Here is a 25118-nt window from a genome sequence, read left to right on the forward strand (position 1 = left end):
AGCGCGGATAAAAAGTTTTGCGAATGCTATGGAAGACAAAATTGAATTTGGACTACGAGAAGCAATGATAGCAGAAGATGAAACGCAGAGAGGAAAAGCACATGAGGAACTTTGTGAGAGCTTGCAACAAATAGTGAAGGACATTGACCTTGTTCAAGAAGAGTCGAAAAAGATTCAAGATCATAGAGGTAGACAAGCATCAACATGGTCCTTGGCACGAGATACGAGTTCAAAAAAATTACCTAATCTGGAAGTTTCGAACAAGTCATCCAAATTGTTAGGTTGGGAGGCATTGGCAAGACAACTTCAACAAAACAAGTTTTTAACCATCCTTCGATTCAGTCCCGCTTTGATGTTCGTGCCTGAACTACTATATCGAAAGAATATAATGTGAGGGAAATCCTGCTAAGTCTTCTTCAATCTATAATCAAAATCAATGACAAAGTCAACCGGGGAGATGAGGCATGGACGACGATGCAGAGCTAGCAGACGTGCTACAAAAGAGTTTAAAGGATAAGAGATATTTTATTGTATTAGATTACATGTGTAAGAGTGAAGCATGGATGACGTGAGAGTATGCTTTCCACTTGAAAACAGTGGACTAGCCGTAACAATGAAGTAGCTCGTTATGATGCCGCAGAGAATCTTTGTTTGCAGATGGGTCTCATGAGTCCAGTTGAGAGTTGTAATCTCTTCAGAAGTGGGGGTTTTGCAAATGAAGAATTACCTTCTGAGTTCGAGACTAATGCAAAGCAAATTGAAGACAAATGTCACGCGTCACCACTAACTATTGTCGTGGTTGCTGGGATTGTCAAATCTAAAAGGACAATAAAAGATTTGAAAAATTTCGCCAAAGATGTCAAGTCACCGGTCACAAATGATCCAGATGAACAATGTTCACATGTGCTCGGGTTGAGTCATAATCACTCGACCAGTAATCTAAAAGCATGTCTTCTGTATTTCGGATTTTTTAGAAGGTGTATTTGAATAAATAATCTGTATTGGCATAAATAATTCAGTGGTTTCCACCTGACATGGTTTCTTATATTATATTGTACAGCACTCCAATGAAAAAAGATTAATGTTCTTCCCTAGATTGACACATTTTTCTATGAAGTCAACTCTTTCTTTCCTTGTATTTTGAGTATTAGAATAACCGGTAAAGCTGTTGTCATGTAATCAGCAGGCCATAAGCTTAGGTCGTGGAAACAGTCTCTGATAAAAATACAAGACAATACTGCGTACAGCAGACCTTATGGTCCAACCCTTCTCCATTTTATGAAGTCAACTATTTCTTTCCATGTATTGAAATAATCTTTTTTCTCTTTTTAGAGCCTTGGAGTAACTGGTAAAGTTGTTGCCACGTGATCAGTGGATCACGAGTTCATGTCGTAAAAACAAACTCTAGAAGAAAAGCAAGGTAATACTACGTACAATAGACCTTATGGTCCGACCCTTCTCCATTTTATGAAGTCAACTCTTTCTTTCTATGTATTGAATTAATTCTTTTTTCACTTTTTAGAGCCTTGGAGTAACTGGCAAAGTTATTGCCATGTGATCAGGAGATTACGAATTCAAGTTGTAAAAACAGCCTCTGGCTGAAACTACAAACCCCACTAGTGCATTGTACAGTCATTTCTTCTTGGAAACACCCATGTTGTATATAAATATTATAATACCCATTTTATGAAGTCAACTATTTTCTTGTTTATATAGAATTTACTTGCTAACTCTGATTGCCTATACATTATTGCGTGCAGCGCTTTATTGGTATGTCATTTTTCTGTCTCTTCTCAGATCCTTTTTCTTGGTTACTATACTATATAAATATATTTTTCTTGCTTCATTCATTTGTTGATTGTTATTCATATTTGTGTTTAATTTCTTCTATCATCTTGTCATTGTATTTGCAGCAGTACAAACATTTAGTTTGCAGTACATTTAACCTTTATCTGCCACTAAGAGGTTAGTTGACCTTCTTGTCATTTTATTACTGAAATGTTTGTATATATCATCCTTGTACAAGGGATTGGGATTCTTGTTAAACAGACTTTTCAATTCTACTTTTTAAAAAGTCTTTTTTTTTTTGGGAGAAATGATCCACTTTTGAGTATTTTAGTTTATTTGTGATTTAAAATTTAATTACAAGTATTAAAAGTGATAAATCATTCCACAAGTCACCAACTATCAAGAATTGAGAGAAAATATGGCTATTAAGCCTCTTCACGTTTTCAATTATCAAAATGACCTACTTCTATTTTTTCATATGTCGGATTGATAATCGATTTGTCCATCGGATCGATAATTGATTTTTTGGATCGAAAATCGATTTGTCGGATCAATAATCGATCTGTCTATATATTGGTCGGATAGATAATAGATTTGTCTAAAAAATGGGTCATTTCCCTGAAAAAGAAAACTTGTAGTCTATTTAATTAAAAGGAAAGACTTGAAAAGAACATTTAACAAAAGATCCCAAGAATTGACAGAATTTATTTTTAAAAAACCCTCCCACCAAAATCTTTTAAAAATTACAAATTAATCAAAAACCCAATTCACATGGACAGATCGATTATCGATCCGATAGATAAAGATAAGATCGATCATCGATTCGACTGATATGTGGAAAGATCGATTATTGATTCGATCAATATATGGACAGATCGATTATCGATCCGATAGGTATAGACAGATTCATTATCGACCCTTATTGTTATATTGACAGATCGATTATTGATGCGATCGATATTATACATTAGTCTTTCATGTTATTCAATAGCTGACCGGTTATAGTAATTAGCCCGAACATTTAGAAATGAAATACTAGCTTCAAAAAGGAGAAAGTTGAAAAAACAATGAGTTTTTAGTAATAAAGTTGAGCATTTCGAAGGACCCTCGCTGAAATGCAGTAAACCAAATTAGTTAGAAAAAATAGAAATAACTATGACAACTAATAAAGAAAGCAAAATATAGCATTCAGAAAAAGTACATGACAACAAAAATAGTATGGTAACAATTGAAACAAAATATAATCATCTTTTAATAACTTTCTATCTCAAAAATATAATTGATGTGTTGTTCCATTTAAATAGATAAATGCACTTTCCCCACATGCAACAATAATTGAAGTTATCATCCCAATTTATCAGAAGCCAACACTTTGTTATCTTTAAAATTGAATACCATGTTAGTCACTCAGAGAGGTATGACATATTTCTATTGATTTTAGTCTTGATTACTTATTACTATATTTTCTTTTCAGATAATATGTTTTTTATGTTTTTTTCTCATAGTATATATTACTGCAGTGACCAGTTGCTTCTTCCTAAATTTCTACCATTGGAAGGTTAGTTTGCCTTAATTACTTATATTTTTAATTTAATAACTATTAGTTGAGCGATGACATAAGTTTAGAAAAATCAATCTTCAACTCTAGTCCCAATCCATTTAGAAAATACGAATAACTTGAAATAAATACCTTGTATAAATAGTTTCAAGTATGGAATTTGAGCCTTGAATCTTGAACTCTATGTGTTCTTGCTTCTAAGAATTTTTGGGAGGAAGAAAATGAGGGATTTTGAAGATTTCTGCTAGTTTAGGATGACTTTAGAGTTATACAACGGGTTGAGAAAGTTACATGGGGTGAAAGGACAAGTTTGCCCCCGATTTAATTAGAAAAAAATGGACTTTTACATCGGAGAGGTACGCTCCGCGCTGCACAGCCCAACATGGAGGCAAACTAGTGATCTCCTGGCTTGAGCTCCACCTTGCGCTGCCCAATGCGCAGCTGGGATGATGCCTCACTAAAATGTCCATATCTTTTTTCTTGGAAAGAAGACTCAAAAACCTTTAATTTAATAGGTAGTGGGACACCTAACTCATTATATTCTAGGATAAATGATCGTTGGAATTTGACTCAAGTAAGAACGTCGACTAAAAGTCAATCGGTAGGAAAATTTTCAACTGAACTTTGAGCTAGGAGATTTCTTTAACCTCAATTCATTCACAAAGATGTTCCCATACAAAGAATGGGTATCATGTTATCTATAATACCATTGACCTCTTGCATCTTACAGCTTTCAGGTCATAATCGCAAAGGCATACGTGAATATAGTAGATATGGCTCATGCAAGTGTGGCTTGTCTTATGAGAACAATAGAATCGCTATTGACATCCAATTCACCAATGCAATCTATAACCTGTGATCACAGTGAAGACTTTTCTGCTCTTCATGAAAAAGATTAGTTCCCTGGAAGTATTTCTCAAGAACTTTGAGAAAAACAATGTTTCTGGGGAAATGACGGATTTTGAAGTAGAGGTAAAAGAAGTTGCAAGTTCTGTTGAATACACAATTCAACTGAGACTAACAGAAACTATAATGGAAAAAAATAAAAGCATCATAGGAATCACTGGCTCAAAATTTTTCAAGGGAATCTCGAATATATGGACACGCCGAAAGTTCCGTAAAAGCCTTCAACAATTAGCAAAGGACATTGATTGTGTCTGGAAAGAGTCAACAAAGATTCAAGATAAAGGCAAACAAGTATCAGAGGGATCATTGGTTCAAGACTTTTCTAGTTCAACAAACGATATTCTGAATGTTAACAACAATATGGTTGGACGTGATGATCAAAAGGAACACTTGTTAGAAGATCTGACTGGAAGCTACTCCGGTGAACCCAAAGTCATCCCGATTGTCGGGATGGGTCGGGATGGGAGACATAGGTAAAACAACCTTAGCAATAGAAGTTTACAATCATGGATCAATGCTACGCCGTTTTGATGTTCGTGCCTGGGCTACTGTATCTCAACAGCACAACATAAAGGAAATTTTGCTGAGCCTTCAGCAATCGACGATCAAAATGGATGACATGGTTAAGATGAAAGGTGAAGCAGAGCTAGCACACCTACTGCAGAAAAGTTTAAAGAGAAAGAGGTACTTAATTGTCTTGGATGATATCTGGAGTTGTGAAGTGTGGGATGGCGTGAGACAATGCTTTCCAACTGAAGACAATGCAGGGAGTCGAATACTGTTGACTACACGTAACAAAGAAGTAGCCTGTTATGCTGGTACAGAGAATCTTTCTATGCAGATAAACTTCATGGATCAAGATGAGAGTTGGAACCTTTTTAAAAGTGTTGCATTTGCAAATGTAGCATTACCATCTAGGTTCGAGACTATTGGGAAGCAAATTGCAGAGAAATGTCACGGGTTACCACTAACTACTGCCGTGGTTGCTGGGCTTCTCAAATCTAAAAGGGCAATAGAAGACTGGGAGAATGTTGCTAAAGATGTCAAGTCATTTGTCACAAAAGATCCTGATGAACGATGTTCACGTGTGCTTAGGTTGAGTTACAATCACTTGACTAGCGATCTAAAGACTTGTCTACTGCATTTTGGAATTTTTCTAGAAGATAGTGAGATTCCAGTGAAGAGATTGGTGAGATCGTGGATGGCTGAGGGGTTACTGAAGTTGGAAAATGATTTGGAAGGAGAGGCTGGGAAGTGTTTTCAAGAGCTTGTCGATAGATGTCTAGTCCTCATCTGCAAGAAAAGTCGAGATGGAACAAAATTTAGATCATGTAAGGTTCATGATCTAATATATGACCTGTGTGTGACAGAATTTCAAAGGGAGAACATTTTAATCATGAACAACATTGTGCTTGGCGTATCAGAACGTGGAAATCTCAGTATGCAAAAAATGCAGCCCTTTAAATGCGTGACTGGTGATGAAATTAATTATTGTCCCTATGGTCTTTATAGGGCTCTTCTTACCCCTGTACATCGTCAGTTGAGAGATCATGACAACAACGATCTTTTGAAACGAACCCGTTCTATTTTGACTTTTTATCCTAAGGATTCAATTTATGGTCCCAAATTAGAGCTTATTCATTTCAAATTACTCAAAGTGTTGGACTTGAGCGACATAGTGATTGCTAGTTCCCTATACAGATATTAAGCCTCATCTGGTTGAGGTACCTATCTTTGTACTGCTGAGAGAATTTAGACATACCTCCAGAAATTTGCAGATTATGGAATCTGCAGACATTCATTGTTCAAGGTCTTAGTCAATTCGTGAAAATAACTTGTCCGGAGGAAATTTGGGGACTAATGCAATTAAGCTATCTCAAACTTCCCGAATTTTATCTGCCAAATCACCCAAGCGTATCTGTTGAGAAAGGGAGTCACATGGGTTTTTCAAACATACGAACTATTTCTTACTTGTCTCCACGTTGTTGCACGAAGGAGGTTATTATGGGGATTCAGAATGTCAAAGAATTAGGAATCAATGCAGATTGGATTGACTCTGATGGGCCTCTCAACAATCTTGTCCATCTGCAGCAACTTGAAACATTGAGTTTTACATATTGTTATAGTAGAATTTTGCCAGCAAGTGCAAAAGCTTATCCAGCAACGCTCAAGAAGCTGAAGTTAAGACTTACTCCATTAAGTTGGTCGTACTTGGACATCATAGCTGAGTTGCCTAACCTTGAGGTGCTGAAGCTGGTGGATTTAATCGATTGAAGATTTTGTTAGTTAATGATCGTTTTCTCAAGTACTGGAAAGCCACAGATCACAATTTTCCCGTCCTCGAGCGCCTTGTGCTTAACGATTGTCATAATTTGAAAGAGATACCCATTGAGTTTGCAGAAATCTACACACTACAACTGATTAAGTTATCAAGGTGTCTTCCCGAACTTGAGGAATCTGCAGCACGAATTCAAAAAGAACAAGACCTCGGAAACAACCCCGTGGATGTTCGTATCTCCTATCCATGTAAGTAGTACACAAAAGTTACTTAGCTTTGCCCCATATTCTTTCACAAAAATAACTTTGACAAAATTTGGTTAAAATCCTACTTAAAATATAAGAGAAATTAACAAGAATATCCCTTATATTTGAGGGTAGTCCAAAATGGCCCCTTAAATATATTTTTGAGCAGTTTTGGTAATTTAGTTTGAGAAAAATTGTATTTTAAGCCTACTTTTGTTTGAGAAAATTTAGCTATTAAGCCTCTTCAAGTTTCTAATTAGCAAAATGGCCTACTGAGAAAATTTGAGTAGTAATCCTCTTCAAGTTTCAAATTTGCAAAATGGCCTACTTCTATTTTCTCATCGATTTGTCCATATATAGGTCGGATCAATAATCGATTTATCAGATATATAATCGATCTATCCATATATAGATTGGATCAATAATCGATCTGTCAGATTGATAATTGATTTTTCTATATATCAATCAGATAGATAATAGATTTGTCTCAAAAATGGGTCATTTTCCAAAAAAAAAAAAAGCATGTAGTCTATTCAATTAAAAAGAAGACTTGAAAAGGGCAAATGGGTTGTTTGGGCTGAAGTTGGGTAGGTTAAGATGGGTTGAACAAACAAATGGGCTAATGTCCAACTCTGCCATTAAATTACAATAAAAATAAAATGAAAAATGAAGAGTAGTCGTTTGCTCTCTTTGTTGTCATTGCATACGAATTTTAAGGTATCGATTGTATAAATTCTAGTAAAATGAGGTTTACTTGAATTCAACTATTTTATATAATAATAGAAATATCAAGAAGTGAAATACTTTGTATTAATTTTATCAAGGTAAGTACATATTTATCAAGGTTACACGTTTCTTATTTCCACAAGTCATGTCATACAGATGTACGACCACCAGATGTACGATCATATGATGGTGATGATGAATTTGATGATGATGATGATGACGATGACGATGAAGAAAATTCAGATGTTGATGTTGTAGAAGATGATGATAATGAAGATTCTGATGTTGATGCTGCAGAACATGATTATAATTAAGATCTTTGGTTGTTATTTGTTCAGAATAACTTGAAGAGATAAGCATCCAGTATCATCCCCCGAATTATGGTCAAAGTTGCTACGACACACTCCAACTTCACAAGGTCCTATTACCCTTGGAGTCAATTTTAACGTATTTTTGTCACCCTTTTATGCTGACGTGACACCTTTATTACATAAAAATGACGCCCACGTCAAATGATCCACGTCAGCTAAAAAGGTTGGTAAAAATATGCTAAAATTTTGTTCGGGGGTAATAGGGACCCCGTGAAGTGGGAGTGTGTCGTAACAAATTTGGTCATAGTTTAGGAGGGTACTAGATGCTTTACTCTAACCTGTAATGAGAAGGGAAACAATTTGATAATGTTATAGACTGTTGATGCTAGTTCATCACACTATGTTTCTCATAAATGTAAATGTATTACGTTCTTTGGTTTTATAGAGTCTATCAAGTGTGTTGTGTCTATAAAAACTGCACAAGGAACACGAGAGTAAAGGAAATTTACAATGACATATCCGTTCTACAGCCTTTTGATGTCCGTGCTTGGGCTACCGTATCTCAACAACATGATGTAAAGGAAATCTTGCTGAGTCTTCTGCGATCTACAATCAAATTGGATGACGGAGATAAGATGAAAGACGAGGCAGAGCTAGCAGACATGCTACCGAAAAGTTTAAAGTGAAAGAGGTACTTAATTGTCATGGATGACATATGGAGTAGTAAAGCATGGGATGATGTGAGACAATGCTTTCCGATCCAGAACAACAAGAGTAGAATACTGCTGACTACCCGTAACAACAAAGTGGCTTGTTATTAGAGAATCTTTCGTTGCAGATAAGTTTCATAGATCAAGGTGAGAGTTGGAACCTTTTTTAAAGTGCAGCATTTGCAAATGAAACATTACCATCTGAATTCAAGACTAATGGGAAGCAAATCGCGGACAAATGTAACTATTGCCGTGGTTGCTGGCCTTCTGCGCAAATCTAAAACGATAATAGAAGATGGGGAAGTTGTTGCAGAAAATGTCTACAACTCTTGAAACGAACTCTATCCATTTTCTCTTTTTGTATTTATTCTTCAGTCTGTACTCTCAAATCGGAGCTTAAACATTTCAAGTTACTCAGAATCTCGGACTTGGGTCCGATAATGCTTGATGATTTCCCTCCACAAATACTGTGCCTGATTTGGTTGAGATACCTATGCCTCCCATCTCGACAATTGGGATGACTTTTAGTTCATCGGAGGAGCCTCTTGTGAGTTCTTCAAGCATCCTTTTCTGTTCCTTTTCACATCCCACCATATTGTTTGAAACTTCCAGATTAGGTAATTTTTCTGAACTCGTATCTGGTGCCAAGGACCATGTCGATGCTTGTCTACCTTTATAATCTTGAATCTTTTTCGACTCTTCTTGGACACGGTCAATGTCCTTCGCTACTTGTTGCAAGCTTTGACATAGTTTCTCATGTTATTTTCCTGTCTGCATTTCATCTTCTGCTATCATAGCTTCTCGTAGTCTAAAATTCAATTTTGTCTTCAGCGAAATTTGCAAAAACTGTTATCCGCGCTTCCAAATCTCTCATTTTCCCATAATCACTGATTTGTTTCTCAGTGTTCTTGAGAAACAAATCAGTGATTATGAGGTACAATTCGAAAGGGATCTCTGGAGTAAACGGGTTCAAGCTGTGAAAACAACCTCTTGCAGAAATGCAAGGTAAAGCTGCGTACGATAAGCCATAGTCGTTTGGTCCTTCCTCGGACCTTGCACATAGCGGGAGCTTTAGTGCACCGAGCTGCCAATTTGTCAATGAGTTACTATTCCTTTAGCCTCAATTTTGAGTCTCTTAAGAAAAATATTTACCATATCCTACTTCTTCTCTGAAAGGAATCAAGTTACCTAGTATAAGTTCTATACAAAGGAAAAAAGAAAGAAAACATAAAAGAGTTAAAACTTTATAAAAATGGGCTGACGGTAGAGGCAGATCTAGAATTTTCACTTAGAGGGTCGGAGAATAATAATATAGTGCCTATGATTTGAACTCAGAACTTCTACCATGGTATTTGGAGCAACAACAACAGCAACATACCCAGTGAAATCCCACAACTGATGTCTTGAGAGGGTAGAGTGTACGCAGACCTTATCACTACCTCGTGCAGGTAAAGAGGCTGTTTCCGAAAGTATTTGGAAAAGACTAGAAAATTTGTACATGTCTAAATCCTTGATAAACAAGTTATGTTTTTGAGAAAACTGTTGTATTCCATTCATATGAGTGAAGCTGAAATTAGTTCTGATGATTGACAAACAACTACAAAAGTCTACAAATCGAAAGTCTGTTGTAACAACTCAAATTTCTCAACACAACTCTAAAGGAGAATACAAGATAATAGTGAATAATACAGCGAAGTAGATGAGATACTTGAACATAGAAAGGAGATGAGAGTTTAACGGACTAAGCCAAATCTTCAACGGAATTGTATAACCCCTTCAATAGGCGAATGCGTCCTTTTAACGTGCTTGCTTAACCTGGATCCCAGAGGAAATCCACCCTATTGTTCGGTTATAACTTCACCTCGCCTCAGGCCCAAGTCCATCATTTACTATGTCATTACTTGTGTTGTCGGCAAATCCCATGACAGGGTTCGTAACATCGGAAGTCTTCAATCCTTAGTAAACATCAATCTGAATCAGAATCACTTCGACTATGTTCACATTCAGCTGTAGCAAAAAGAACATAACTTGTCAACTATAAACTTCAAAATTGTTTGAAATTTCAAAGGAAATTATTGTACTCACCTGGATCGTTGTAAGAACGAATGTTTACACCTTTGCTTCCCAGAGATTCTTGCTCTTCTTGAATTCGTCCGGCAGAAGCCACAAGTTTTGCACTACAGTTCTGTAACTCGATTAGCTGTAGTGAGTAAATATCCGCAAACTCAATAGGGATCTCCTCCAAATGAAGGGAATGTCTGATCACTAGATAATCAAGGGTGGGGAAATGATCATCCGTGGCTTTCCAGTACTTGAGATTTGTACCTTCGATTAGCAAAAGTTTTAACAGACGAAACCTCCCTCCAATTGGCCGCCATTCTAGGCCATGACAAATATTTGCTTTCAGCTTCAGCACCTCGAGATTAGGCCATTGACCTATGATGTTTAAGTCCTCCCATGTTAGACGAGTTCCAACCAGTTTTAACTTCTTGAGCTTTGTCGGAAAATATGTTGCATTAGGTACACAAACTGTTGATTTATGGAATCTTGAACTCCAGTGACTTACATGATAACGATCAACTTTAATACTCAACGTTTCTAGCTGATGCAGATCAACGATTTCACTGAAGTCCATAACTTCTTCACGCATGCCATAGTCATATACGTGCCCCCGAATACATAATTTCTTAATGTTTTGAATCCTGGAAAGGACTTTCTTAGTGCAGCAATAAGGAAGCAAGCCCAAAACAGTTCGTATGTTTGACCAAACCAAGTTCCTCTCTCCGTCAATGGATGAACTTGGAGTATCCGGCAAATAAAAGCTTCGGAGTTTCAGATGTCTCAGTTGCTTTATTTCCCCAGTCAGTTCTGGAAACTTTATAAATGAGTGAACTGATCCTTGAACAATGAAAGTTTGTAGATTCAATAATTTGCGAATTCCTCGAGGTATGCCAAAAGATGTGTGAGTCGAAAAAGATAGGTACCTCAACAAAAAGAGAGAGAGTATCTGCAGCGGAAAAAGTGAGAAGTACATAGAACTTAAGTCCAAGACTCTGATTAAGTTCAAATGACCAAGCTCTAAATTGGGATTAGTACTGAGAGAAGGTGCAGCAAACAGGAAAATTGAACGAATTCTTCTCGACGGACTATTATTATCATTGGTATGAGTAAGAGACCTTAAAAAATTCTCATCCTTAAAATCAACACCAGCTTGTCGCCTTTTCTGTATGCTAATCAATCGACAGCCCACAAGAGGAACGGTTCCTGTGTCATCATTTCTGATAAACAAAAAGTTTTCGCGTTGTGCTTCTCTCAAGCACAACTCATTTACCAGATCATGAACCCTGCATGTCTTGATTTTTCTTCCGTCTGCGCTTTTTTGGCTAACTAAGACTAGACATCTATCGACAAGATCCTGCAAACGGTTTTCAGCCGCTTCTTCTAGGTCACCCTCCAGTTTCAAGAACCCCTCAGCGATCCATAATCTCACCAACCTCTTCACTGAAATTTCACTGTCTTCTGGAAATATTCCGAGATAGAGAAGGCATGCTTTTAAGTCATTAGGCAAGTAGTTGTAACTCAATGCGACAACGCATAGACATTGTTCAGCAGGGTCTTTCATTAGAAACGACTTGATATTCTCAGCAACGTTCTTCCATTCTTCTTTTGTGCTCTTAGATTTGGATAGAAGCCCAGCAACCACGACAATTGTTAGCGGTAATCCTTGACATTTGTTTGCAATCAGCAAAGTGACATTTGTCACGCGGGAATCTTTCATTTACAAACGCCTTGCTCTTAAATAGGTTCCAACTCTCATCTGAATTCATGAGATTCATCTTTAAAAGAAGATTATTTGAGCTCGCATAAAGCGCTACCTCAGTATGGTGGGTGGTCAACAGTATTCAACTCCTGTTATTGTCGATTGGAAAACATTGTCTCATGTCATCCCATGCTTTATAGCTCCATATGTCGTCCATGACAATAAGATACCTCTTACGCTTCAAACTTTTCTGTAGAAGGTCCGCTAGCTCTGCCTCATCTCTGCTGTAGACTTTGTCATCGATTTGGATTATAGATTGAAGAAGACTTAGCAGGATTTCTTTCACATTGAAAACTTGTTTTGCTAAAGTTGTCTTGCCAATGCCTCCCATCCAACAATTGGGATGATTTTTAGCTCGTCGGAAGAGCCACCTCTGAGTTCTTCAAGCACCCTTTTCTTTTCCTTGCCGCGTCCCACCATATTGTTCGAAATTTCCAAATTAAGCAATTTTTCTGAACTCTTATCTCGTGCCAAGGACCATTTGGATTCTTGTCTACCATTATGATCTTGAATCTTTTTCGACTCTTCTTGGACACTGTCCCATTATGATCTTGGACACAGTCTATGTCCTTCGCTACTTGTTGCAAGCTCTCACAAAGTTTCTCATGTGCTTTTACACCCCATACAATTTACTGAATCTTAGAAATTCAAGTCCCTAAAATTAATCTATATTCAAATGACATAAGTACTATGTTTTGTCTCGAACACATTAAATGCAAACCTATCTTGTAGATATCGCTTCTCAAGTCAAATCTCAACATTTTTAAATCTAGAAAAAAGATTAATTGGTGAAAGACATAAAATTTCAAAACATCTTTCTTATAGAATATGATCTAAAACTATTGCATATAGAATAAAGAGAACTCATTTATTGATGATAAAAGATTAATCAAAACAAAAGTCATAGTAGTAATGACTGTAGCGGGATCTGAAGAGGGTAGAGTGTACGCAAACCTTACCGCTATCTTAGAGGTAGAGAGGATGTTTCCGATAGACCCTTGGCTAAAGAAAAACATTTCAAAGCAGTCGAGAAGTAGATGCCTTCTTATTTAAAATATAAAGAAATTACATCTCCTTGGAAGCCCGAAATAATGCTAAAACATAGTAATGTAATTTGCTTTTGACAAAATCCCAACAACTGAGATTACATTTGTCTATAATCTGCTTCACGATAGTCTCAAATTCCGATGGTAACGCTTCAATTACAAACAGTAAAAAGTGCCTCTAACGGAGCATCAACATTAAATAGTAACACAAGAGAATCACCATATAAATGCACATTTCCGTTCATTTAATAAATAACGTTACTAAATAAAATGAGTGTGTGATCGTGTTAACCATTGTGGGCTCATGAACTCAGAACTTCAGTAATGAACAACTGAGTAAAATTAGAAAAAATTCTATCAACGCAAAAAATATGTTACAATACAAAAAAGATCACATCTCCTTGGAAGCCACAAGATGCTTGAAACCGATAGTTTAGTTGTAATACATTTACATTTATGAAAAACATTGTAACACCCCAACTTAGGAAGGAGTCCCATATCGGCAAAACACAGGAGGGATGCTGGGTATATAAGTGAGAAAGCCTTACTCCCTAGTGACGCGTTTTAAAGCCGTGAGGGCCTGGGCCCAGAGCGGACAATATCACTAGTGGATTGGAGAGTTATAGGGGTATCTCGGGCCTGTGTGGTTCGGGATACCCGTCGCGGCCAGGACCTCAGGTCGGGTCGTGACAAACATAGTGTGATGAACTAGCATCAGCAGTCTATAACAGTATCAAATTGTTAATCTATAGTTTCCATTCTCATTACAGGTTATTCTGAACATATCACAACCAAAGATCTTAATTATCATCACATTCCGCGGCATCATCAAAATCTTCGTTATCATCATCTAAATCTTTCTTGATCATCAATCATCATCACGTGAGACATTAGCTCATTTGTTTGTTCAACCCATCTTAACCTGCCCAACTTCGGCCCAAACATCCCATTTGCCACTTTATGAGTAACAATTAGACCAAAAGTGCTCACATTTAGCAAGCTTAAACTCAAGTACCAAAACCGCTCAAAAATATATTTAAGGGGATATTTTGAACTACCCTCAAATATAAGGGATATTCTTGTTAATTTCTCTTATATTTTAAGTAGGATTTTAACCAAATTTTGTCAAAGTTATTTTTGGGGCAAGGCTGTGACACCCCAACTTAGCAAGGAGTCCCACATCGGCAAAACACAGGAGGGATGCTGGGTATATAAGTGAGAAATCCTTACTCCCTAGTGACCCGTTTTAAAGCCGTGCGAGCTTGGGCCTAGAGCAGACAATATCACTAGTGGGTTGAGACGTGAGAAGGGGTATCTTGGGCCTGTGTGGTTCGGGATGCCCGTCGCGGCCAGGGCCTTGGGTCGGGTCGTGACAAAGGAACTTTTGTGTACGACTTGACTTGTGGAAATGAGAAACAGAGTGTGGCCCTGATAAATACTATATACTTACATGGATTGGAGATACGAACATCCACGGGGTTGTTTCCGAGGTCTTGTTGTTCTTGTTGAATTCTTGCAGCAGAGTCCCCAAGTTTGGGAAGACACCTTGTTAACTCAATCAGTTGTAGTGTGTGGATTTCTGCAAACTCAATGGGTATCTCTTTCAAATTATGGCATTTTTTAAGAACAAGGCGCTCAAGGACAGGAAAATTCCAGTGCTTAAGAAAATTATCTTTTTCAATTAGCAAAAGCTTCAATCGAGTAAATCCCCTGACAATTGGATGCCATTCATCCCCAAGACAAGCGTGATCCATCAGCTTCAGCACCTCAAGGTTAGGAAATTCAGCTATGATGTCCAAGTACGACCAACTTGTCAAAGTTCTTTCCAACTTCAGGTTCTTGATCGTTGCTGGAAAAGTTTTGCACTTGCTGGCAAAATCTTCAAGCAAAATATAAAACTCAATGTTTCAAGTTGCTGAAGATGGACAAGATTGTTGAGAGGCCCATTAGAGTCAATCTCATCTCCACCACTGATTCCTAATTCTTTGACATTCTGAATCCCCATAATAACCTCCTTCGTGCAACAACGTTGAGACAAGTAAGAAATAGTTTGTATGTTTGAAAAATCCAAGTGCCTTCCTTTGTCAACAGATCCACTTGGGCAATCTGGCAAATAAAATCTGGACAGTTTAAGATGCCTTAATTGCATTAGTCCCCAAATTTCCTCAGGAAAAGTTATAACTGATAGACGCATTCCCTTTACAATGAATGTCCACAGATTCCATAACCTGCAAATTTCTCGAGGTATTTTTAAATTCAGATAGATGAGCAATGCTAGGTACCTCAACCAGATGAGGTTTAGTATCTGTAGAGGGAAACTATCAATCCTCACGTGACTCAAGTCCAAGACTTTGAGTAATTTGAAATGAATAAGCTCTGATTTGAGCATAAAAAATAAATCATTAAGACCAAAAGGAAAAATAGAATGGGTTCGTTTCAAAAGATCGTTGTTGTCATGATCTCTCAATTGACGATGTACAGGGGTAAGAAGAGCCCTATAAAGACCATAGCGACAATAATCAATTTCATCATCAGTCACGCACTTAAACGGCTGCATTTTATGGATTCTGAGAGATTGACATTCTGAAATAGATACGCAAACCACAATGTCGTTCATGATAAAAATGTTCTCCCTTTGAATTTCTCTCAAGCACAGGTCATATATTAGATCATGAACCTTACATGATCTAATTTTTGTTCCATCTAGACTTCTCTTGCAGACGAGGACTAGACATCTATCGACAAGGTCTTGCAAACACTTCTCAGCCTCTCCTTACAAATCATTTTCTAACTTCAGGAACCCCTCAGCCATCCATGATCTCATCAATTTCTTCGCTGGAATCTCACTGTCTTCTCGAAAAATTCCGAAATGCAGTAGACAAGTCTTTAGATCGCTAGTCAAGTGATTGTAACTCAACCCAAGCACACGTGAACATCGTTCATCAGGATCATTTGTGAAAAATGACTTGACATCTTTCGCAACACTTTCCCAATCTTTTATTGCCCTTTTAGATTTGAGAAGTCCAGCAACCACTACAATAGTTAGTGGTAACCCGTGACATTCATATGCGATTTGCTTTCCAACAGTCTCGAACTCATATGGTAATGCTTCACTAGAAAATGCTGCACTTTTGAAAAGATTCCAACTCTCATCTTGATCCATGAAGCTCATCCACAAAGAAATATTCTCTATACCAGCATAACAAGCTACTTCATCATTACGGGTAGTCAACAGTATTCGACTCCCTGCATTGTCTTCAGTTGGAAAGCATCATCTCACGCTATCCCACACTTCACAACTCCAGATATCATCCAAGACAATTAAGTACCTCTTTCTCTTTAAACTTTTTAGCTCTGCTTGACCTTTCATCTTAACCGTGTCATCCATTTTGATCGTCGATTGCAGAAGGCTCAGCAAAATTTCCTTTATGTTGTGCTGTTGAGATACAATAGCCCAGGCACGAACATCAAATCGGCCTAGAATTGATTCATAACTGTAAACTTCTTTCGCTAAGGTTGTTTTACCTATGCCTCCCATCCCGACAATCGGGATGACTTTGCTTGTAGTAAGATGTTCTAACAAGCGCTCCTTTTGATCATCACGTCCAACCGTATTGCTGTTAACATTCAGAATATTGTTTATTGAACTTGAAAAATCTTGAACCAATGATCCCTCTGATACTTGTTTGCCTTTATCTTTAATCTTTGTCGACACTTTCCAGATACGATCTATGTCCTCTGCTACTAGTTGCAGGGTATCAGATAGCCTCTCATGTGTCTTTTCATCATTTACCAATACAACTTCAGTAACTCTTAGTTGAATTGTTTGTTCAGCAATATTTGCAACTTCTTTTAACTCTACTTCCAAATCAGTAATTTGCCCATAAACATTGTTTTTCTCGAAGTTCTTGAGAAATATTTCCAGGGAACTAATCTTTTTATGAAGATCGCAAATTTCTTCTCTGTAGTCACAAGATAGAGATTGCATCGGTGAATTGGATGTCAAGAGAGATTCTATTGTTCCCGTAAGAGATGCCACACTTGCATGTGCCATATCTACTATATTCACGTATGCCTTGGCGATTATGACCTGAAAGCTGCAGGTTGCAAGAGGTCAATGGTTTTATAGATAATGTGACACACAGATTGGCAAAAAAGGCAAGCGTAAACTAAATCAGATTAGGTTATTTTATTGCTACATAACGTGTATACTCACACTACTTCATAGCTGGAATAGCTCACAAGAGAAAGAGGAAGAAGATCAAAGTGTTTATTGATGTAATAGTGAGAATTGGAAGTTACAGTTCCTCCCTAGCTGACTTAGTGTTTTATTTATAGAGTTTGTACAAAGTACCTAGAATCTTCTCAACTTGTAGTGTCCTAGCTGACAATTAGTTATAACTAACTAACTACTCCTCGCGACTAATTAATTACTACACTATTTGGACAATGCAACAGACTTAAGCAATAAAACAGTAACCATAGTGCTAGTATCAGCTGCTTTCACTTCATCCATATGCGTTGGTAATCTTTAACAAGTACTACTTGCATATCATTTCATGAAAAACGGTTCTCTTGTACCGAGGGTTTATGATCAGAAATAACCTCTTTACTAGAAAGTCGGGCGATAAATTAAAGGACATTTTAGGATAAGATCACAAGATTCAAAAATTTTCTTTACTTTCTTCAGCTCTCTGTCAAGTCAAATTCAGACAAACAAACTGAAATGGACCTTGGTTTTCCACTGTATACTTGGAGGAAAAAGATATTTCCTTTGTTTAAAAATAAAAAAGAGATAATACCCAATTACCTCCCTGAACTATACCCAAAAAGGTTATGACACACCTCAACTTAAATGGGTCCTATTACCCCCTGAAATAATTAAAAGTGTAATTTTGACACCGTTAGAGCCTACGTGGCACATACGTGGTACAACACACTGAAGTATCCACGTTGGCACACGTGTGTGCCACGTATGTGCCATGTATGAACTAAGGACGTCAAAATTATACTTTTAATTAGTTCAGGGGAGTAATAGGACCCCCTTTAAGTTGAGGTGTGTCATAGCCTTTTTGGATATAGTTCAGGGGGGTAATTGGGTATTTTCTCTAAGAAAAAAATGACCTACTTTCCTTTTTAATCCGTTTAAAAAAGAGTGACTTTTTTTCTTTTTTGATAATACATTAATTTCAACTATCCACGCGACGTATTTAGACCATAAGATTAAAGGACATTTTGGTATATTTGATATAACTTCAATTTAAGACTACATGATTCAAAAATCTTCATTATTTACTTAAACTTCGTGCTAAGTCAAAATAGATCATTCTTTTTTAAACGAAGAGAGCAATTCTTTTTATCCGAGATGATTAGCAGTATTCTTAACAAAAATTACTGGGTGGCAGTACATATGCTAAGTTGTAGAGGTTGATTTTGCAGATGGTCCTCAACTAACAATTTATTAACTCAGAAAAATGAGTAATTAAAGGAAACTAACCTTTCAAGGGTATAAAGTTGAGAAGAAGCAACGGATCACTGCAACAATATACTATGTGAAAAGAACATAAAAAACACAAATTGAGTATATAAAAAAAAGGTGTAAAACAAAAACAGATATAGTAGCAAGTAATCCAGATTAAAATCAAGAGAAAAATGGCATACCTCTCTGAGTGAATAATCAAGATATATTAATTATTTTTAGATAACAAAGAGTTGCCTTCTGATAAATTGGGATGAGAACTTCAACTATTGTTGCATGTGGGGAAAGTGCATTATGTAGTTTTAAGATAAAAAGTTATTAAACGATGATTATGTAGCTATATTTTTAAGAAATAAAGATAAAGATTATTATATTATGTTTCAATTGTCATCATACTATATTTGTTGTCATGTCCTTTTTTTGAATGCTATGTGCTATTTTTTTTTAGTTAGTTTTCTTCGCTATCGTTTTTCCTTTTTCTTTTTCTTTTTTTTATAACTAATTTGATTTATTGCATTTGAGCCAGGGTCCTTCGAAAACATTCTCTCTACTTTCACGAGATAAGGATAAGGTCTGCATACACTTGACCAGAGTTGGAGCTACCCTTTGATGAGGTGTTCATCCGAACCCCCTTCGATAGAAAATTATACAATTTATACATGATTAAAATTATTTTTTATGCATATATAGTAAATGGTGAACGCCCTTTGATTTGTTCGCATGTTATTGCTGAACCTTCTTAGTGAAAATTCTTCTTCCGCCACTGACCCTTCTCAGATCTCACTTATGAAATTAAGTAGAAATATACCTCACTGATATTTTAGAGAAAGACCTTGGCCAATTTGTTGTACCAATCACAAATTTTGTGTTTATATTAGCTGCCTGCCACTATATTTTGTGGACCAATAAGTCAAAAAAGTAAATAATAAGATAAGAAAGGAGGATCAAAACCAATCTCCAGCTAAGGAATCAAATAATTATTTTTTAAAAAAGAAAGGAAATCTTTTTGACTCAAAGTGAATGACTCAATTTATGAAGACTACTTTAATTTGAAAAAAGTATTAATTTGCTAAAATTATCCCTCTTTTCTTTTTTTTTTGAGTTTCATACTAAAATTATTGTGAGTGTGATAAATACATCTAAACTATAACTCATTAGTTCGAGAAACACATCTCAAAATTAACAAAAATCAATTAAAAAATGAAAAAAATAATGTATTAGCAAAAAAGAATAAAAATATGCCACGTGGGCGGATTTTTAATGGCTAGGCACGCCTAAATGAGTTTGTAAATGAATATTTAGTCTAGTCAGCTTTTAAATGTGTTTTTCAAACTAATAAGTGATAATTTAGGCGTGTTTCTTACACTTGAACGTATTTGGTGACTCGAACTGATAATCTTTTAATTGAATAACTCGTCAATTAAGTCAACGCCTCCGTCGTTTTCTACCTGTGGTAAAACACAAGGGGAAGTGCTATAATATTATATTTTCCTTGATGGACATAAATCCCAAGGTCAACTTATTGGAGTTGTCATCCCTTTTCTTTAAAGTCAACTCTTTTTTTTTTCATATACAGAACTTATTTTGTGTAACTTGATAGCAGACACAGTTTCACCTTTCAATCTCCATTAGAGGTAATGCAATTTTCTTTTATGCTTCATTAATTTGTTGCTTGAAACTCATATTCATGTGTCTTTAGTATATTTTTCCCCTTGAAAGTATTTATAGTGGTACTGGTTGGTATTTATCGATTCACTTCTTTTATAACCTATGTTGCTTGGATCCTTTAAAAATATGCAGTACCTATTAATGTCAACAGTTCCAAATATAACATCCTGGTCTCTCACATCCGTCTAAGTTCATCGAAGTAACATTGGCACCCACTGGAGGGTGTGGCCTAGTGGTCAATGAAGTGAGGCGAGAACCATGAGGTCTAGTTTTAAGTCGCAGTGAGAAGGAAAAAAATACTAGGCAATTTCTTCCGATATGTCAAAGCCTTTGGGGACAGAGTTATCCGGTACCTGTGTTGGTGGGAGGTTGCAGGTACTTAGTGGAACTAGTCGAGGTGCGTGCAAGCAAGCCTGGACAGTAGGGCTGGCAAAGCATATGAATAGGTACAAAAAATCCAGCTTATGCGATCTATCCACTCATAGAACGCCAGTAGTTCTCCGCAACTTTGTCCACTTCTGTGCCTCTTTCTTTGGCCAGCTATCGTTCAACCAAGTCCTTGTCGTATTGGCCCTCGCAACTAGCTGATAGAAATCTATGAACATCATACAGCTCCTCTTCCACCATCTGTGCAATGTTTTCTTAGACCGGTGAAGTGTAGTAAAGTAGGTGATGCTGACATGAATATGAAGTAGACATAAAGTCTGTTACAAATACGATTAATAAATTGAGATAGTGAAGAGTGCAGACTGAAGGAGCCTGATTTCTTAATTTTTACCTCGCTGTTTTTGTTAATACTATCGGGCTCCTGCAACTTGCAGTTTTCAAGTCGTAATTGCATTTTGAAAGGAGGAGAACAGATATGGCGTACGCGAGTATAGCATCTCTTGTAAGAACAATGGAACTGCTGTTGATGTCTGATTTGCCAATGCTATCCCTTGCTTTTTGCCACAGAGAAGAAATTGTAGCTCTACATAAGAAAGTGAGTTCTATAGAAGCATTTCTCAAGAACTCTGAGAAACAAATCAGTAGTTATGGGGCAATGACAGATTTGGAAGTGCGGATAAAAGGTTTTGCGAATGCTGCGGAAGAAAAAATTGAATTCGGACTACGAGAAGCAATGATAGCAGAAGATGAAACGCAGAGAGGAAAAGCACATGAGGAACTTCGTGAGAGCTTGCGACAAGTAGCAAAGGACATTGACCGTGTGCAAGAAGAGTCGAAAACGATTCAAGATCATAAAGGTAGACAAGTATCAACGCGGTCCTTGGCACGAGATATGAGTTCAGAAAAACTACCTAATCTGGAAGCTTCGAACAATATGGTGGGAAGTGGCAAGCAAAAGAAAAGGGTGCTTGAAGAAATCAGAGGAGGCTCTTCCGACGAACAAAAAATTTTCCCAATTGTCGGGATGGGAGGCATTGGCAAGACAGCTTTAGCAAAACAAGTTTTTAACCATCCTTCGATTCAGTCCCATTTTGACATTCGCGCTTGGGCTACTATATCTAAAGAATACAATGTGAAAGAAATCCTGCTCAGTCTTCTTCAATCTATAATCAAAATCAATGACAAAGTCTACTGCAGAAGTGAGGCAGAGCTAGCGGACCTTCTACAGAAATATTTGAAGCGTAAGAGGTATCTTATTGTCAAGGACGACATATGGAACTATAAAGCGTGGGATGAAACGAGACAATGTTTTCCAATCATCAATAATGGGAGTCGAATATTGTTGACTACCCGTCATACTGAGGTAGCCCTTTACGCGAGCTCAAGTAATCTTCTTTTAAAGATGAATCTCATGAATTCGGATGAGAGTTGGTACCTTTTTAAAAGTAAGGCGTATGCGAATGAAAGATTCCCGTTTGAATTAAAGGCTACAGGGAAGGAAATTTCAAAAAGATGTCACGGATTACCGCTAACAATTGTCGTGGTTGCTGGGCTTCTATCCAAATCTAAGAGCACAAAAGAAGAATGGAAGAACGTTGCTGAGAATATCAAGTCGTTTCTAATGAAAGATCCTGCTGAACAATGTCTATGCGTTGTCGCATTGAGTTACAACTACTTGCCTAATGACTTAAAAGCATGCCTTCTCTATCTCGGAATATTTCCAGAAGACAGTGAAATTTCAGTGAAGAAATTGGTGAGATTATGGATCGCTGAGGGGTTCTTGAAACTGGAGGGTGACCTAGAAGAAGCGGCTGAAAACCGTTTGCAGGATCTTGTCGATACCTGTCTAACCTTAGCTAGCCAAAAAAGCGCAGACGGAAGAAAAATCAAGACATGTAGGGTTCATGTTCTGGTCAATGAGTTATGCTTGAGAGAAGCACAACGCGAAAACTTTTTGTTTATCAGAAATGATAAAACAGAAACCGTTCCTCTTGTGGGCTGTCGATTGATCAGCAAACAGAAAAGGCGACAAACTGGTGTTTGTTTTCACGATGAGAATTTTGTAACATCACTTACACATACCAATGATGATGACAGTCCGTTGAGAAGAATTCATTCAATTTTCCTGTTTGCTGCACCTTCACTCAGTACTAATTCCAATTTAGAGCTTGGTTATTTGAATTTAATCAGAGTCTTCGACTTGAGTTCAATGTACTTCTCAGATTTTCCTCTGCAGACTCTTTCTCTCTCTTTGTTGAGTTACTTATCTTTTTCGACTCACATATCTTTTGGCATACCTCGAGGAATTCGCAAATTATTGAATCTACAAACTTGCATTGTTCAAGGATCAGTTCACTCATTTATAAAGTTTCCAGAACTAACTTGGGAAATAAAGCAACTGAGACACCTGAAACTCCGAATCTTTTATTTGTCGGATCCTCTAAGTTCATCCACTACTGGTACCGAACATCGGATGGAAACAAAAAACAAAAAACACTCACTCAACAACTTGCAGAAATCAAAAACCCAAAATTTTTTAATAACATTTCAAACCTATCTTATTTCAGAATAATTACAACAATTAACTAAAAAACACAAATAATATCTAAAAATGACTGCCTTTATTTAGGAATTGACCAAAAAGCCATAAGATTTTTGCTACACAAATTAGCAAAAGTCAGGCACGCAAATTTAAATTAGTCGAGTTCCAATACTAATAACGAACACCGAATGAGAAACCAAAAAAAATAAAAACATATCGAGAAAAAAAATTACTCACTTTGAAGTACAGTGGAAGAGGGAATTGTTAATATTTTGAAATTTGAGAACAAAAATGGCGCTAAAAATTATTAAATAAGAGGAATTTTATACATGAAAAAGAGAGATATAATATCATTTTGCCCCTAAAACAATGAATATTAACGGAAATACCCTTGAAATATAAAGGGATTGATATAATACGTAAATCGCATTGATGGGAAGCCCGATTTATGTACTTTGTTGCATTTCTTTGTTTTAAGTGCTTGTAAACATTCTTTAAATGTTCGTACAAAATAAAATATGTATATATTTAGATATTTACTCCTTTCATTCATTTTTAACTGACAATTTTTTTTTATAAAAGTCAAATTTACTAAACTTCAAAGATAAATTGAAGTAGATTAATGTAATATTTTAAATTTATATGTTTGAAAAGTATACAAAAAATGCTATACATTGTAGTCCTTCTTATATTAACATAATGAAATAATAAATTGGTCAAATTTCATGTCATTTGACTCTCGAGAAGGGTAATGTGACGGATAAAAATTGAACGAACAAGTATTTTTAAGCCAAAAAATAAAAATAAGTCAAAAATCATATTCTTTTGCTAATTGAAGGTACAAATCTGAAATGTTGGAAAGCTACAAATGATCATTTTTCTGCTCTTGAGCATCTAGTGATCAGACATTGCCTTCATTTGGAGGAGATCCCTATTGAGTTTGCAGATATTTACTCACTACAACTAATCGAATCGCAGAACTGTAGTGCAAAGCTCGCGGCTTCTGCTGAACGAATTCAAGAAGAGCAAGAATCACTGGGAAGCAAAGCTATAGATGTTCGTTCTTACAATGATCAAGGTAAACACTATTAGTGAGGTACACAGGACTTCCTGTTGTAAACCTATGGGCATTGGGCGGCCAAGCTAGTGGGCGAGGGTCTAAACAACGAAGAGGCCTAAGAATTAGCTAGCCAAATAAGAGATTTAATTGGGATCCAGGTTGATCATGCTTACGCAAAGTCTCTGTCTCTCATCTTGCTTTCTCCGACTCTATCCTTGTTTGTACTTTCAATATTTCTATATTTTCGTTTGAGGTCTTACCTTACGAGTTGTTGATTTTACTTTCTAAATGTGTAATTGAAATTTAGTGGTATTAAAAATCGGTTACTATTTGAGTTCGTATTGAGTATTAAATAGTTCTTTTGGTTAAGTGGATTATGAAACTCATAGCTAAGCCTTTGTGTGTTTTCTACAGCTAAATGTGAACAAAGTGGAAGTGACTAGTTCAAACTGGCGATGTTGCTCTTCAAAAATTTCAATGGGTGTGTGTCGGATCTTTCAAAAGTGATTCATTTTTGAAGGATTTGACATGGGTAATGTGGCCTTTTCTTTGTTTCTTGGATTCACACTTGGTCAAACAAAGTTGCTACCAAGC

The 25118-nt window shown here is 36.6% G+C and overlaps 2 protein-coding genes and 2 pseudogenes across 2 annotated transcripts; 2 read left to right on the plus strand and 2 right to left on the minus strand.

Moving 5' to 3' along the window:
* Nucleotides 1-1882: 1882 nt before the first annotated feature.
* Nucleotides 1883-8233, plus strand: LOC107865530 (putative late blight resistance protein homolog R1B-17). Its single transcript, XM_047415035.1, has 4 exons — nt 1883-1965; nt 3093-3346; nt 4077-6778; nt 7658-8233. Exon 3 carries the CDS (start codon nt 4713-4715, stop codon nt 5958-5960), a length of 1248 nt encoding a protein of 415 aa, XP_047270991.1. The 5' UTR covers nt 1883-1965; nt 3093-3346; nt 4077-4712; the 3' UTR covers nt 5961-6778; nt 7658-8233.
* A 1811-nt stretch (nt 8234-10044) lies between these two features.
* On the minus strand, nt 10045-13103 carry LOC107876262 (annotated as a pseudogene).
* Nucleotides 13104-13368: 265 nt separating this feature from the next.
* On the minus strand, nt 13369-19252 carry LOC107876984 (annotated as a pseudogene).
* A 1260-nt stretch (nt 19253-20512) lies between these two features.
* Nucleotides 20513-24820, plus strand: LOC124885533 (putative late blight resistance protein homolog R1B-17). Its single transcript, XM_047393431.1, has 2 exons — nt 20513-23447; nt 24303-24820. Exons 1-2 carry the CDS (start codon nt 21398-21400, stop codon nt 24554-24556), a joined length of 2304 nt encoding a protein of 767 aa, XP_047249387.1. The 5' UTR covers nt 20513-21397; the 3' UTR covers nt 24557-24820.
* The last annotated feature ends 298 nt before the right edge of the window (nt 24821-25118 follow it).

Source organism: Capsicum annuum, chromosome 7, assembly GCF_002878395.1.
Source record: "Capsicum annuum cultivar UCD-10X-F1 chromosome 7, UCD10Xv1.1, whole genome shotgun sequence".
Taxonomy (NCBI): Eukaryota; Viridiplantae; Streptophyta; class Magnoliopsida; order Solanales; family Solanaceae; genus Capsicum; species Capsicum annuum.